This window comes from Halictus rubicundus, chromosome 6 (assembly GCF_050948215.1).
Source record: "Halictus rubicundus isolate RS-2024b chromosome 6, iyHalRubi1_principal, whole genome shotgun sequence".
Taxonomy (NCBI): domain Eukaryota; kingdom Metazoa; phylum Arthropoda; class Insecta; order Hymenoptera; family Halictidae; genus Halictus; species Halictus rubicundus.
Window position 1 is genome coordinate 11,777,565 of NC_135154.1, and position 15,054 is coordinate 11,792,618.

The 15,054-nt window shown below is 42.8% G+C and overlaps 1 protein-coding gene across 5 annotated transcripts in view; it reads left to right on the forward strand.

Annotated features, from left to right (window-relative positions):
* The window catches only part of Serca (ATPase sarcoplasmic/endoplasmic reticulum Ca2+ transporting SERCA), a 41,428-nt gene that overhangs the window by 22,337 nt on the left and 4,037 nt on the right, over positions 1-15,054 (forward strand). For 4 of the 5 annotated variants that reach the window (XM_076789915.1, XM_076789916.1, XM_076789918.1 and 1 more), the window contains exons 4-14: positions 4,682-4,764; positions 6,018-6,404; positions 7,206-7,693; positions 7,790-8,795; positions 8,913-9,133; positions 9,228-9,363; positions 9,597-9,749; positions 9,964-10,097; positions 10,177-10,294; positions 10,378-10,495; positions 11,513-13,573. In XM_076789915.1, the coding sequence (XP_076646030.1) occupies positions 4,682-4,764; positions 6,018-6,404; positions 7,206-7,693; positions 7,790-8,795; positions 8,913-9,133; positions 9,228-9,363; positions 9,597-9,749; positions 9,964-10,097; positions 10,177-10,294; positions 10,378-10,495; positions 11,513-11,595 (2,927 nt within the window). In that variant the 3' untranslated portion in view covers positions 11,596-13,573. Of the gene's footprint in view, positions 1-4,681; positions 4,765-6,017; positions 6,405-7,205; positions 7,694-7,789; positions 8,796-8,912; positions 9,134-9,227; positions 9,364-9,596; positions 9,750-9,963; positions 10,098-10,176; positions 10,295-10,377; positions 10,496-11,512; positions 13,574-15,054 lie in introns of those variants that run through there. The other variant, XM_076789920.1, reaches the window with a different exon arrangement.

Sequence of the window (15,054 nt, forward strand, 5' to 3'; positions counted from 1 at the left end):
TCACTTCTAGTACGTCAGTAAAACAATTATCTGCGCTCTTAGGATAATCTTGCGATTGGAATGAAAAATTAGATAAATGTTACAACTATGTTAGAAGATATACAATACCTCTGAAGCAATTACAGCATAGGTAGGAAACGTTCAGAGTACATAATGGCACAGTAATTGGGACATTTACCCTAGTTTTACCCTTCTCTGGTGGTCAAGATTGTGTAGATAATCCCTATTCTAATCCACGAAACCGTATTCTAAACCGAGCTGCGCAGCCGCCAGCAAACTGTAGTTGCCGTTGTTAACATTAGCTTTACGAGGTACTAAAAGTGACCGTGTTACATTACTTTATAAATACAACAAGACTGTGTCTATTCAAATTATTAGTCGTTTTTCAAATAATATATACCCACAGAAATACATTTGTTGAATAATTCCTCACGGATGCATCATTAACACGTTAACTGCCATGTCAGCCACATATGACTGACAGTGATTTTTGACTAGTTTTAGTTACTCATTTTTATTGTGACATATCCATATAAACCGAATTTTATTAAGATCTTTAGAATTCAAAAGGGTTAAAACAGCATCCCCTATCCCCATTTAAAATTTCTAGTTTCCCTTTCATTAACTAAATCACTCCGATTTTGTAAGAATCTCTGGGAACGATATGTGGCGGTTAACGTGTTAAAATCTCAATGAGCGTAAATTAAAAATCGTAGAATCCGACATTTTGACGGGTCCCGTAAACCTAATGTTAACCCTTTGCACTCGGCGCTGTTTTCAATCTAAAACTAAATTTTTCTTCCGTCTTAGAATATTTTCATTTTATTCATACGAAACTGATCCGATTTCTACGTATAATATTGAAATGTTTAGTAATCTATTAAATACAAATTTTGTAACGTAACAAATATGTTGTAATATTTTTTGTAATTTCTTTGAAATAATGCCACAACAATTTCTAGTGGTGCTCCAGAGTCACCACTCGAGTGCGAAGGGTTAAAACGGCATTTATTTTTCCACGAACCGAGTAGAATCGCGACCGTCCACGAATCCTGTGTGTATTGCACGTCGAGCGGAGTATTGGGAAACTCTCGTATCGGGGAATCGGGTGGTCCCGGATGTTAGGCGTCACCTGACGTCAGAGGGCCAATCGATCATCAAAGCGCGCGAAGCGTAGGTGGCCGGTGCATCTTCGAAAATGCGATCCCGGCGTTGGCCAGAACGCGTTAATATGCTAGCACTTAGGCAAACGGGACGTGGAACGACGTTAAGTCGGCAACTAGCGTCCGGGGGAGGGGAGGGGGAGGGGAGGGGGAGGGGGATAGAGAGGAAAAGCCAGTTGCAGATGCCGTCGATGATGGAAGGCGTCGCTATCAAAGCAGGCCAGGCTTCGAGCGCACACGAACCTCGACGGTGCATGTGCATTACCGTTTCACTTGCACACGTGTGCGCGGAGTCGGTGCTGCTGCTGCTGCAGCGAGCGTGTCGGGCCAGGTCTGTTGCACGATCGTCGCGTTCCGTGCCACTCGATTTCCGAGTAATTGCATCGGCATTACGCTCGATGCACTCGAACATAAACATAAGGCGCCGCGTCGCCTTTCAGCCCCGGCCTTCAATCCCGCGCGTGGAATCGACGCGTGTTCCACCGTTGCTCTCGATTTTCAGCTATAACACCACGAGCCGCTGCACGGCCAAGGACAATTTCTAAACCCCTGGTCTCTCTCTCTCTCTCTCTCTCTCTCTCTCTCTCTCTCTCTCTCTCTCTTGAATGACACGTGTTGCATAGTTGGCCGACGAGCAACTCACTGCTAACGACGTCTACCATAGTTTCGGGTTGAACGGTTTCCGTCGTTGTCGCTTCTTGCGGACCGGCGCCAAGTGCTGGCTACTTCCGGAAGCCTCAAGCTTCCGGTTTAACTCGATCACGGACTTTGTCGGTCCTGTCGTTCTCAGTTAGTAGATGTGCTAATTTGGTACCTTTTTAGTTTTCAATCTCCCCCCTCTGCCCAGTTTTTAGTATCTATTATACGGCATTCTAGTCGTTTTATTTGGACGTCAGTTTGTCAAATGTACTATTGTAAACGGTCTAGTAGATAATTAGATCTTTCTTTCTTTCTAGATTTTTCTTTTTATGAAAACCAGGATGAGGAACAAGTTGAATTTTGGCAGCTAGAAAATTCCTTATGGCAAGAATATTGAGTTAATGTTTGTTGCTGTCCCGGAAGAAAGACTACGTCGATCGTGTGGGAGGCAAACTTGAAACTGTCAGGAGTTAGCACGCATAGTAATCACTGGTGCCGAGTTTCGGCTTCTTCCGGAAACCATAAGGCTTTCGGTTTAACTCGATCTTGTGGCTTTGTCGCACTCGATCCTGCCGTGCTGAGTTTAGTAGGTGTAGATGTTAATTTGGCACCCGTTTGAGGGAAATTTATAATCGGTCCTCGACCGAGCTAATTTGTTGAGGAAAACGAAATAACAAAAATTCTCTTAGATTTCTCTAAAGTGTAAAATCACTTTTAACACTTGGATAGGCCAGAAAATGCTACCTACGGTCATGATAGCGTCGAAGAAATGAAAAATGAAATGGGCGAGTAGGAAACCTAAGAAGGCAACAAGATTTCCGCACGGAAGCGCAATAAATGTTTCCCATGAAAATGTCGAAGGAAATGGAAATGCAAATGGCCAGAAGGAAACCGAAGAACGGAACAGAATTTCTAGAAAGGATCTTTGTCTTGATCTAGGAGTGTGCAAAGTAACGTATGAAAATGTACATAAGGGGGAAAATCTACAGTATAGTAACGCACTATACTAACGCAATCTACGGTAACGCACGCGATCATGGAAACGGTGGTAGACCTCATAGCTACAGCTCATTACGTGTTCAAACGCCATTGATCCCCAGCTGCAATTCCTGTATTGCGTGGACAAACATGACGACGGAACGTCATCGAATGGTACTAGGAACGTTTCGCATCAGCGCTGTCGAATCGAATATTGTTGCGACGGGGGTAGCATGCGTAAAAAAACCAAGGAACTTATAGACCGAGGAATTATTGATCTAAACTGGAATTATTTTGGTCTTCCGAACGTGACAGGTCAATTTTACGTTACTGCACTGTAATTTTATTTATGTCACTACATATTACACTAGAATCATATTTAGTTGCTAAGCTGACAGCAATGTCTATATGAATTTTGCATTAGGAAAATGACAAATTGGTGTACAGATCCCATGGATTACTCTGGCATTTCATTATCGTAAATAGATTAAATTTCAAAACAAGTGATATTACAAGGTCTTATATTGTATGCACAAGGTACAAAGTTTGTGGACACACTTTATACTCGAATTAAGTAGCACAACAGCTTACTAAGTTGCTACATACCGACGCATCTTAATATTATCGGAATGATGACATTATGAAAGTTTTCGGGAGTCGTAACCATATTTAGCCGAATATCTCGGAAACAATTAGAACTAGAGGGGTGGTCCAAATAGAAAAATTCCGTATTTTTTATACAGAATGTATCTGCGCAAACAGATTTCTAATATGAATATTTGCTTAAACAGTATCTTGCAAAATAGCAGTTTTTTCTTAGTTTTTCCTATTAAATGTTAATCAAATTTGCTCATAAATATTACCTGAGAGGGCGGCCAACATATTCAACGGTGTACCATAAGAAAACGCGAAGGACGTAGAGAAAACAGTTTGCTGATATCTTCGAACAAAAAGCTGGCCGTATAAACAACGACGGTCGCGCGCTTCGCAGTAATAATAGCCGGAAATCAAGGCTACGGAAGATTAAACGGAAATTGAACCGCTGAAGATGGGCGTCCGAAAGCGCGACAAGGATGCCCATGGTGAAACCTGTTCCTATAATTGGCTAGCAATCGGATTTTCACTCGTCTCTCTGGTCGTCGTCGTGGATTACAATTAATGAAATCGTCGACCGTAGAGCACGTTGGTACGACCGCGACGTGACGTCAATCGCATACTGGCAAAAGGCACTTGTTATCAAGGACGCCATCGCCTGGCCCCGATTACTCTTAGTTCCGCCATTTTTATTTCTTTTTTGTTTCGCACGTGTACAATGTCGACTGACACGCGTCTCCGCGATACAAACTCGAATTCCACCGCCAGAAGATTCTAATTTCGAATCCGCGGGTAGAATGTTTATTTAATCCTGTTCGTAAGTATGCGGGCCGCCTAGCACATTGAATCGTGTATTTATGCTGCAAGAACAGTTATCGCGAAGGAGGATAAAAATTGGGGAGAGTTACTGAATTTAGACCTAATTTATAAATCGTAGTTAATTAGCGTTACTAGTAATACTGTAAATATTTTTCTTGTTAAGAATAAGCATAATTTCTAATAAATTAATTATTATTCTCTTTTGAATATTTTTCATTCTGAAAATACATGGTGGCTCAACCAAAGCGTGCACTCACACGTTCTCGTGTTATTTAATTAGAATATTTCCAATGAAAATTATTTGTCTTGAACATTTGTCGGGCGTAACGACTAATCTATTATATTTTTATCAAATTTTAATTTAAATTCGTTATACCCTTTGGCTTGATAAGAATCATGTCGGTGCGTTGAATGGATAAAAATGACGATTTAAAAATATTTTCAAGCACTGTTCTCGAAACTACTGAATTAATTTTTTCTGATTTCAGGAAAATCCATATGGCAGCTCGTCCTGGAACAGTTCGACGACCTTCTAGTTAAGATTCTTCTATTAGCCGCTATTATTTCTTTTGTAAGTATACATTCAATTGACACGATTTCACACTCATACGTTCGTTCGACTCCTGACCGACCACGTATAATCCAATGTCTATCATTAGGAAAAGCGAACAAGAAAAAAAAAAGAACGGAATTCTTAGAACTCGACGGTAACAGAATTTAATCACCCGTTCCTGCGTGTGAGCGCATTAACGTAAAATGTTTATAAAACCGTCGGGATTACCAGAACGTGTACAAGCAAAGCAGAGTTTTTCACATGATCCGTGGCCGATTAAGAGATAATTGCTAGATTATCTCGGCCACAGTTTATTATGACAAAGAATGTGCGTCAGATGCTTGGGGAATGAAAAGATTGCTGCTCGATGAAGATTACTTTCTTACACAAACTTATTTTTATTGCTTATCGCGTCGTCAACGATGACGAAAGTCGCGCGATCGCGACGAAGAAACTTTCTTTCGTTCAGTCGGTGTCGTTCGTTCACGCGACTGACGCGAATGCATGAAAACCATTGAAATCATTGGAACGCCCTGTCGATGACCGTCCTTATTTTTAGACCTGACGCGCGAAACCACATTAATTAATGAATCGAATCCCCGTATTATTCCCTGTGAACGCCGCCAAGTAATGATTAGTTGGTCAAAGTCATACTACGTTTACAAAGGTTCAAGGCTCACTTATTATAAATACATCTAGTTCCAAAGGTGGAAAAATAGCGTATCGATTTCTCCGCGCTATGAAAACCTCATTATTTTTCACGCACGTGTAAAAAAATTCGTTCGGAACATCATCGGAATAATTTTATATTCGCGTGACAGAGAGGATTAGATTCTCTGCGATACCCGTGCATTTGAATACATTTGAATAGAGTGGTGTGCTGCGAACCTAGAAATGCAGCGTGGCACTCCAAGAAAATAGATTCTTGACATTTTCCTTGAAACACAATGTCTCCTTAAATAACGACTCGAATTATTTTATCTCGAAACATTTTATTCCACTTTTATTCGATTATTAGGAAGACTGTTATGACTGTTATGGAAATGGGTCATTGTCAACCAGTATTTTCTTGCGTTATATCTATTTTCCGTGAAAGAAAATCGGATAATTTCACTTTTCGAGACGTTAATCGAGTACGCAAAATAGTCACTTTTAGCGCTGCGTCTAACGTTAATTGACGAATTCATCGAGCAGTATTTATTCAGGGGAACGTTTCGAGCACAGGTGTGTGTAGTGAATCGATAATGATATTATATGGTGTTCTGTTGCAGGTATTAGCTTTATTTGAAGAGCACGAAGATGCTTTCACTGCCTTCGTCGAGCCCTTCGTCATTTTGCTCATTCTTATCGCCAACGCCGTGGTCGGTGTCTGGCAGGAACGTAACGCCGAATCTGCGATCGAAGCGTTGAAAGAGTACGAGCCCGAGATGGGTAAAGTTTTACGAACGGACAAGGCCGGTGTCCAAAGAATTCGAGCCAAGGAGATCGTGCCCGGGGACATCGTCGAGGTGTCCGTCGGTGACAAGATCCCGGCCGACATTCGTCTCACCAAGATCTACTCCACCACCCTCAGGATCGATCAGTCTATCCTGACTGGTGAATCGGTCTCGGTTATCAAGCATACCGATCCCGTTCCTGACCCACGTGCTGTCAACCAGGTGGGTTTTTCCTTGGCGAAAAAATGTATATCCAGGAACCTCAATACCAACGACATATCAAGGATTTTTATATTAAAAATGAATTTGCAACCTTCACATTTTCCCCGGTCTTAGAGGAACGTGCTTTTATCGCGCAAGATAAACAAAGTAAAGTTAACGGTGTATTAAACACTCGAAGTCCGAGCATGAGGTATATGATTAATTTGGTAAACCAAAATTATTGTCGCCTGGTGTGCACAAGCGTTATACCTCACTTATCCCAGACCGCGAGATCAGTGTCTCGAGAAGTAGGGCACCTAATTACCGCATGCTTGGGTGGATCCTCGGTGAAATTATTTGATCACTTAGACCAAAATGGAGCAACCTCGAATATACATACCATGCCTAGCCGCTACCGGGGTCCGACAGCTAAGTGCGATTTGACCTACATGCAGAATATAACAAAGTTATCTGCTGGTGAAAATAAAATTTTTTATTCTTCGCTTCATTTATCTTTATGGGAGTACTATCAATATTTCAGCCGAGTGGTTTCACTTCAAATATGATGTAATTCAAGACCTTATCGTCTGAACAATTTTGTATTTTACTTTTTAAAAAAAAAAACATTGAAATCTTAAGAATGGAAAAAATTGTGAGAAACGTCAAAGGTTTTTCGACTTAATTTTGTTCCCGACTGTCAGTTAGAAAATGTTCACCGAAACTCAGTCTGTTTCAGGCTAAATATGTAAGAACTATTGTGGGTTCTTGGGAGGCCGCAGAACGAACTTCAGTGAGATTAACGAGGCTTCATTCTGGTTTCAGGACAAGAAGAATATCCTGTTCTCTGGTACCAACGTCGCCGCAGGTAAGGCTCGCGGTGTCGTCATTGGAACCGGCTTGAACACAGCCATTGGTAAGATCCGTACCGAGATGTCCGAGACCGAGGAGATCAAGACGCCCCTGCAGCAGAAGCTGGATGAGTTCGGCGAGCAATTGTCGAAAGTCATTTCCGTAATTTGCGTCGCTGTCTGGGCCATCAACATTGGACACTTCAACGACCCTGCTCACGGTGGATCTTGGATCAAGGGAGCCATCTACTACTTCAAGATCGCCGTCGCCCTTGCCGTAGCCGCTATTCCCGAAGGTTTGCCGGCTGTAATCACGACCTGCTTGGCTTTGGGAACCCGTCGTATGGCCAAGAAGAACGCCATTGTCCGATCGTTGCCATCTGTCGAGACTCTTGGTTGCACATCTGTCATCTGTTCAGACAAGACTGGTACTCTGACCACTAACCAGATGTCTGTTAGCCGGTATGTCGTCAGGATGCAATAATACTTGGTCTAGATTAACATTTAGGATTGCATCAGTGTCTGTAATACGCGTGTCTTCGTTGCTACTTGTTACAGAATGTTCGTCTTCGAGAAAATCGAGGGTAACGACAGCAGCTTCCACGAATTCGAGATCACCGGATCGACCTACGAGCCCATTGGCGAGACGTTCTTGAGGGGGAAGAAGATCAAGGGACAGGACTACGAGACTCTCCACGAGATCGGTACAATTTGTATCATGTGCAATGACTCCGCCATCGACTTCAACGAGTTCAAACAAGCGTTCGAGAAAGTCGGCGAGGCTACCGAGACTGCTCTTATTGTCCTGGCTGAGAAGATCAATCCGTTCGGCGTTCAGAAGAGCGGACTTGACAGGCGTAACGCTGCCATCGCTGTCAGACAAGATCTGGAGACTAAATGGAAGAAAGAATTCACCTTGGAGTTCTCCCGTGATCGTAAATCTATGTCGTCTTACTGCACACCTCTGAAACCAAGCAAATTGGGCACTGGACCGAAACTGTTCGTCAAGGGCGCTCCGGAAGGTGTTTTGGACAGGTGCACGCACGCCCGTGTTGGCTCTATCAAGGTTCCTCTTACCTCCACTCTGAAGAACCGTATCTTGGACTTGACTCGTCAGTATGGTACCGGACGAGACACGCTCAGATGCCTTGCCCTCGCTACCGCTGATCATCCGATGAAGCCCGATGAAATGGACCTTGGCGACTCCACGAAATTCTACACATACGAGAAGGATCTGACCTTCATCGGCGTCGTTGGCATGCTTGACCCGCCTCGCAAGGAAGTATTCGACTCTATCTGTAGGTGTCGCGCCGCTGGTATCCGAGTCATTGTCATCACCGGAGACAACAAGGCCACCGCCGAAGCTATCTGCCGGCGCATTGGTGTCTTTGAGGAAGATGAGGACACAACTGGCAAATCATACTCCGGACGTGAATTCGACGACCTTTCTCCGTCTGAACAGAAATCCGCTTGCGCTAGAGCTCGTCTCTTCTCTCGCGTAGAACCGGCCCACAAGTCCAAGATCGTTGAGTACTTGCAGAGCATGAACGAGATCTCGGCTATGGTACGTTCTCTTACTGTGGTTTCCTCGGAAGAAGAGACTTTAGATTCATTGACTGAATATGGTTATTACGATGCAATTGTTCCCGAAAATGTATGAAATTTTTCCTCACCTATATAGACTGGTGATGGTGTAAATGATGCCCCAGCCTTGAAGAAAGCTGAAATCGGTATTGCTATGGGATCTGGAACCGCTGTGGCGAAATCCGCCTCCGAGATGGTGTTGGCAGACGACAACTTCTCTTCCATCGTCGCTGCCGTTGAAGAAGGCCGTGCTATCTACAACAACATGAAGCAGTTCATTCGTTACCTTATCTCTTCCAATATTGGTGAAGTCGTGAGGTTTGTTTATCCAGACGTTCCCTGGCGACGTAATAAATACGTGATGAGCAACAATTGATTGGTAACGTTCATAATATATCTTGATTGATTACAGTATATTCTTGACTGCCGCTCTTGGTCTTCCCGAAGCATTGATCCCTGTACAACTTTTGTGGGTCAACTTGGTCACTGACGGTCTTCCAGCCACTGCTCTTGGTTTCAATCCTCCTGACTTGGACATCATGAGCAAGGTAATATTCCTAATATTGTATTTAGAGGTACGCGAGAACTCGAAAAGGTCTCGCCTTTATCCGATGCCTTCCCGACCCGTCCCGACCATCGGGTACCCGACTTTTTCTGGGTTCTCGACCACCCCTAATTGTATTAGAAAGCTATATTAAAATGTTACCATTGTATCACTTTATTGTTACATACTGTGCCAAAATTAAAAGAAAAAGAAGATAATTTGATTGTAATGCCATAGCCTCCCCGTAAAGCCGACGAATCCCTTATCTCTGGCTGGCTGTTCTTCCGTTACCTGGCTATTGGTGGATACGTAGGTGCTGCTACTGTTGGATCAGCCGCATGGTGGTTCTTATACAGTCCACATGGCCCGCAGATGAACTACTACCAACTGGTAATGATTATTTATACAATCGTGGAGAAGCTTTAATATTTATGTCCTGCACACCTTTATTCCATTGCTTTATGTTTGCGTACAATGTGTAATATATGTATATGTCTTAAAAGATTAATGAAACTTTATAACACTTACAATGAATAATACTGCAGCGCCAAGTGGCAGAATCGAATGTTATCCGAGTTCTAATTCCGAGTCTTATAAATCACAGACTCATCACTTGGCGTGCTTGGGCGGTGGTGATGAATTCAAGGGCGTCAACTGCAAGATTTTCACGGATCCTCATCCCATGACGATGGCTCTGTCTGTACTTGTAACCATTGAAATGTTGAACGCAATGAACAGGTACAGCGATCTAAACAAATCTTTTCAGGGATAGTCGGATTAGCATGAATCTATACTTTATTTTATTCTTTTATTTCAGTTTATCTGAGAATCAATCTCTCATCACTATGCCGCCCTGGTCTAACATGTGGCTCATTGCCTCTATGGCTCTTTCTTTCACACTCCACTTTGTCATCCTTTACGTCGACGTACTTTCGGTATAATAATCTTTGATTTACCCTCACCACGGAGTAACATTGTTACAATCTAATATGTACTGATTAAATTTCGTCTGTTTCAGTCTGTATTCCAAGTTACCCCCCTGACGGCTGAAGAGTGGCTCACCGTTATGAAGTTCTCCATCCCAGTGGTACTTCTCGACGAAACCCTGAAATTCATTGCCAGAAAGATTACAGATGGTGAGAATCCCATTTACACAGTGCATTGGATCGTTATAATGTGGGCTGTGTTCTTTTACCGATGCAACATTTTCCCCATATAGAACATCCGTGAAATAATAATTAGTCGAACAGACGATGTTTTTCCTATGGAAAACATTTGTAATTGAGTTCTCGGACTTGCGCAATTGCATTTAAAACTAAAGTTCTTCCCCGTTGCCCGGGAAGATCGAGAGATAAGTTATTAACGAAGTGCGTTTAAGTGAGATTTTAACCAGTTTGACTGTTGTGCATGGTGTTAGTACAACCATACAAATTTGCCATCAAGGCCCACCATGTCCACATCACACCGTATCCTGACGTCGCTCTACAATCGTACGGATTTCAGTGGCTCCGAGTGATAAAGACACCCATCGTAATCAAAACGAATTGTGATTGTTGAATTATTTTCTACGAGTGCCTTTTAAACATTAACTTTCCTCTGCAAGAAAATACCCGTTGATGTTTTTTCTAATCTGATACGTTTACACATCAATCCTACTTCTTCAAAAAACAAAAAACTTGCATGCTCTTTCAGCACAATGCACACTTAACCGCCATACGTTTTTAGATAGCTGTCGTTCAAAACCTATGAATTCTTTGAATAGTATAAATGTACTTACTGCTACATAAACGCTGATATGTCTTAGATGCGGCTGCCAAAAGTAAACACACTGAATATCTTTCGCAAATCCGAAGTAACTGTCATCCAACGTGTTACAGTCCAATTGCTTTTAATCCAACAACACAATGTTTCTAAAAAGTTAGTCGATACAATGACAGAACACAGGGTCCTCCTAGCATGCCTAGATTTTGTTACAGTTGTAAATCCTGGACACTTGATTTTAACGCACACACATACACACAGCAAACTCACGATACATTTTTGGTTGACTTACGTTAAATGTTTCCGCTCTTCTAATTTATTAATTTATTCTTCGCTCCTTCTAATCGCTTTCACTGTTGCTTATTAAAGATGGTATATTAATTAATTCTCAGCCTCCAGAGTGTCTGCTTCGATCAAGAGGTCAAAACCGGAACTGCCTGATCCGTTGGTGAAATTTCAAGACAAGCATGCATGAAATTTTAAATTAATGGATCTCATTTTGAAACCCGTTTATTACGTCTTCCTTCCCGTAGAGATAATGCATGCACAACTGGTATCGTTAATACATTCCCGAATTTCACCATCGAGAGCAATCATTGTCGATAGTTAGCGAATATTTCTGTGCCCCATCGAACAAAAATCCAATGATCGTTGTGCATTCGAAAATTTCACAGCAGAATGTAAGAAACAACGAAGAAGAACAAAAAATGGAAAGAGAAAGAGAATTCGTACGTTCTTAACGGGCACAGCAGAATTACTCTAACATCCTGCAGTCTCATCGCATTCACTTGGTCTTTTTACATGTACCTTATCTCTGTGTGTGATTTCCATGTCGAATGATCGATGCCACACAATAGATTTTGTATACCACTAATTTATGGGTACGGATTGCGAAGGCTCGTGTGTGTAAGTTAAGAAAAATGAAGAAGAAAAAAAAAAGAAAACAGAGGACATTGAGAAAATTGCTCGTTCCCAGCAGTCCGTATCACATTGTATTAACCCCCTTTCTCATCCGGATAGCGGTCTGAACACGAGAACGCTCGGTTTCGAAGTACGTATTCCTCGGTTTCTAGATTCCGAAACGGTTTGGTTGGATCACGGGGGGTGCAACAATTGCGTCGCGACCGGTGACACGCGGAGACCGTACCTGAGAGAAGTATCTTTCCCGATGCGCATCTTCTTTTTGTACTTGTTCCTCCTCTCGGTACACCGTGCAAACAGGCAAAGTCCTTTCTATTCGAAGAATCGAGCGAGTATCGCGTTCAGACACCGCGCCGAGAGTCGAGTCGGGTCGATGTCTAGAGAACAATAACACGCGCCACGCAATGCGACAACGAGATCGGGTAAGAGAAGGGGAAGAGATCGGGTGTCGTCACGAGTACATACTACGTGGGCCTTTTTAACGCATCCGACTGTCACTTAGTCAAATTTCGATATCGGAAACTTTTTCGAGAACGGCGCGTAATGGCAGCCGAGTCGTTGCGAACCACCCCTCGAACCCGTGCAAACGCAACAAGACTGACGATGTGGTTCGAGGGGTAGTTCGCACCCCCGTCGTTCCGCCGTATACATGCAAATTCGCTTGATTTGCGTTAGGCGACTACGCGGCAGAGTCTCGTCCGCTCGACCGCGTTCCACACCGAGATAGCATTAACAATAATAATTATTATTATCGGCTAGGGCGTGATACTTTCGTTTACGTTTTTTCTCTCTCTCTCTCTCCCTCTCTCTCTCTCTCTCTCTCTCTCTCTCTCTCTCTCTCTCTCTGTTCTTTTATTGTTTTGGTATGGGCATAACTAAACTTAATTAGGCAAAGGCAAACTGTGTGAGAAAAGGCGTTTGTACCGTGCATGTGTGCCTGGGCGGATCGCGCGGTTTCGCGGAAATCCGTGCGATCCGCTCGTCCGATTCCGCTTGAACGTACCGGAACGCAGCACTAACGTTGTGTGTGTGTTTTTTCCTTTGTTCGAGGCAAATAGAATTTGACTTTTGTAGCGATGTCATGAAAAAAAAAAGAGAAAATAATAATCACGATGATATGTGTACCAGCAGATTCTCGTCGACCGATTGGCCACCTGTGCGAATAAGACGAATAAGAACACGCGCGTTTAACTGGTTTCCTTTCTCAATTAAATTTTTTTGTTACTTTTTCTTTATTTTGTCTATTATTTTACTTTCTCTCTCTCTCTCTCTCTTTCTCACTCTATCTCTCTTTCATTCTTTCTACTTCTGTTTCTTCTGTGTGTATTCGTTTAAGAGAATTCGAGATCGCGCGGAGATCATGATGCAGATACAGAGAGAATAGTTTTGTCGAGATCGATCACGAAGCTCGTGAAACGTTCCGCGAAATTGAATCGTCGAGTCGTTGCGTTCGCTCGTGGTAATTACCGTATCTTGTAAGTACTTGGTTTGAATTGTGTGGATTGTGCTCTTAATCTGGAACCGGAGAAAAATACCGACGGAGTAGTGCCATCGACGAAACGAAAAATACCGACACTACGGTTATGGCAGCGTTATGCAAAAGAGACGTAACACCGACCCTTTATTCCCGGATCATGTGTGTCGGAAGTGTTCGCGGGTGCCTCGCACGCGCGCACACTGCACCATATATCTTCTGGGTCGTTTGGTAGAAAGACTATTTTGGAATTACTCGGAAACGGTGATCTATGTTGATCCATCGAGGATGATATATTATGGAGAGCCCGACACGCGGCGTGGTCCTTTGCCTAACGCTCTGTATCTGACCTAGCACGGTAAAAGATCCAACGATGATGAGAGCCACGGCCGCATCGTTCGTGCAGGAAGTACCTATTTCTAATGATAATAAGATAATAATAATATTATTAATATTAATAACTTATATAGAGTGCGATTATATTGAATGATTTTTGAGATGCATAATTCGCCAGCACGCACTTGTGGCGAATCACGGTGTGATCCTAATTAATTAATTAGCCACCAACCCCCATTCTACCCCGACATGCATATTACGGTCCGACGATGTTGCCGGCCGATTCGACGTAGAAAGAAGAACAATGAGAATCGACGTCGGAGATTACCGATACACAATCGAATTCGTTGCATATACCCGTTCGAGAGAAAAGAAATTGTAATTACACGAGAAACGCGGAGAGGTCCCACGCAATCCGACGTATTAGCAAAATGTTTGTTTATTTATCGCGTTTTATTTATCTTTTAACCGTGTATTCGAAACCAGACCGGATATTATAACAAGTGAGAGTACCGCGACGATTAGCGACGGTCTCTTACAGTGCATTACTTGTTATAATACTAATAATAAAAAGGAAAAAAAAACAAAACATAAGAAAACAGAAACACTGAAAAGTATATTACTTATGTTACTAATGCGTGTTCAAAGTCAATCGATCGGCCTACCTTGACGCGAGTTTTTCGCTGTGCACACTGGTATATCTGTCGCGTGTACGAAACATTGAACACTTAATACAAAGACAACGTAATGAGTGTTTGGTCCAATCTATTTCCAGCAACCTATGTGACTTCCTCTTTATGTCTTCAGCACTTTCTCCTCTTCTCTCTCTCTCTCTCTCTCTCTCTCTCTCTCTTTATCTAGCCCCGTACCCGATGGATTACCTCCGAGTATGTATATGTACCTTGTCACCTCATCAATCCATCAGATTTATAAAAATACTACGGAAAACGTGAAGTTGAATTTTTACGACGAAGGAAGTGCCGTCCTTGATTCACCCTTCGCGGCTTAATCGCGGAGACGGAACCCGGAGCGGTTCGATGATCTGGCAAACGATCGATGGCGGATCCCCTGCGATCGTCCACCGTGGTATTTGCGTCGAGCTATCATGCCATCACACCATCACCGCCATGTTCTGTGTCCCCGGAGTTGTTGTTTGAATTTTTGCATACACCCTCTGGACAGAAAAATCAAATCGATTTGATA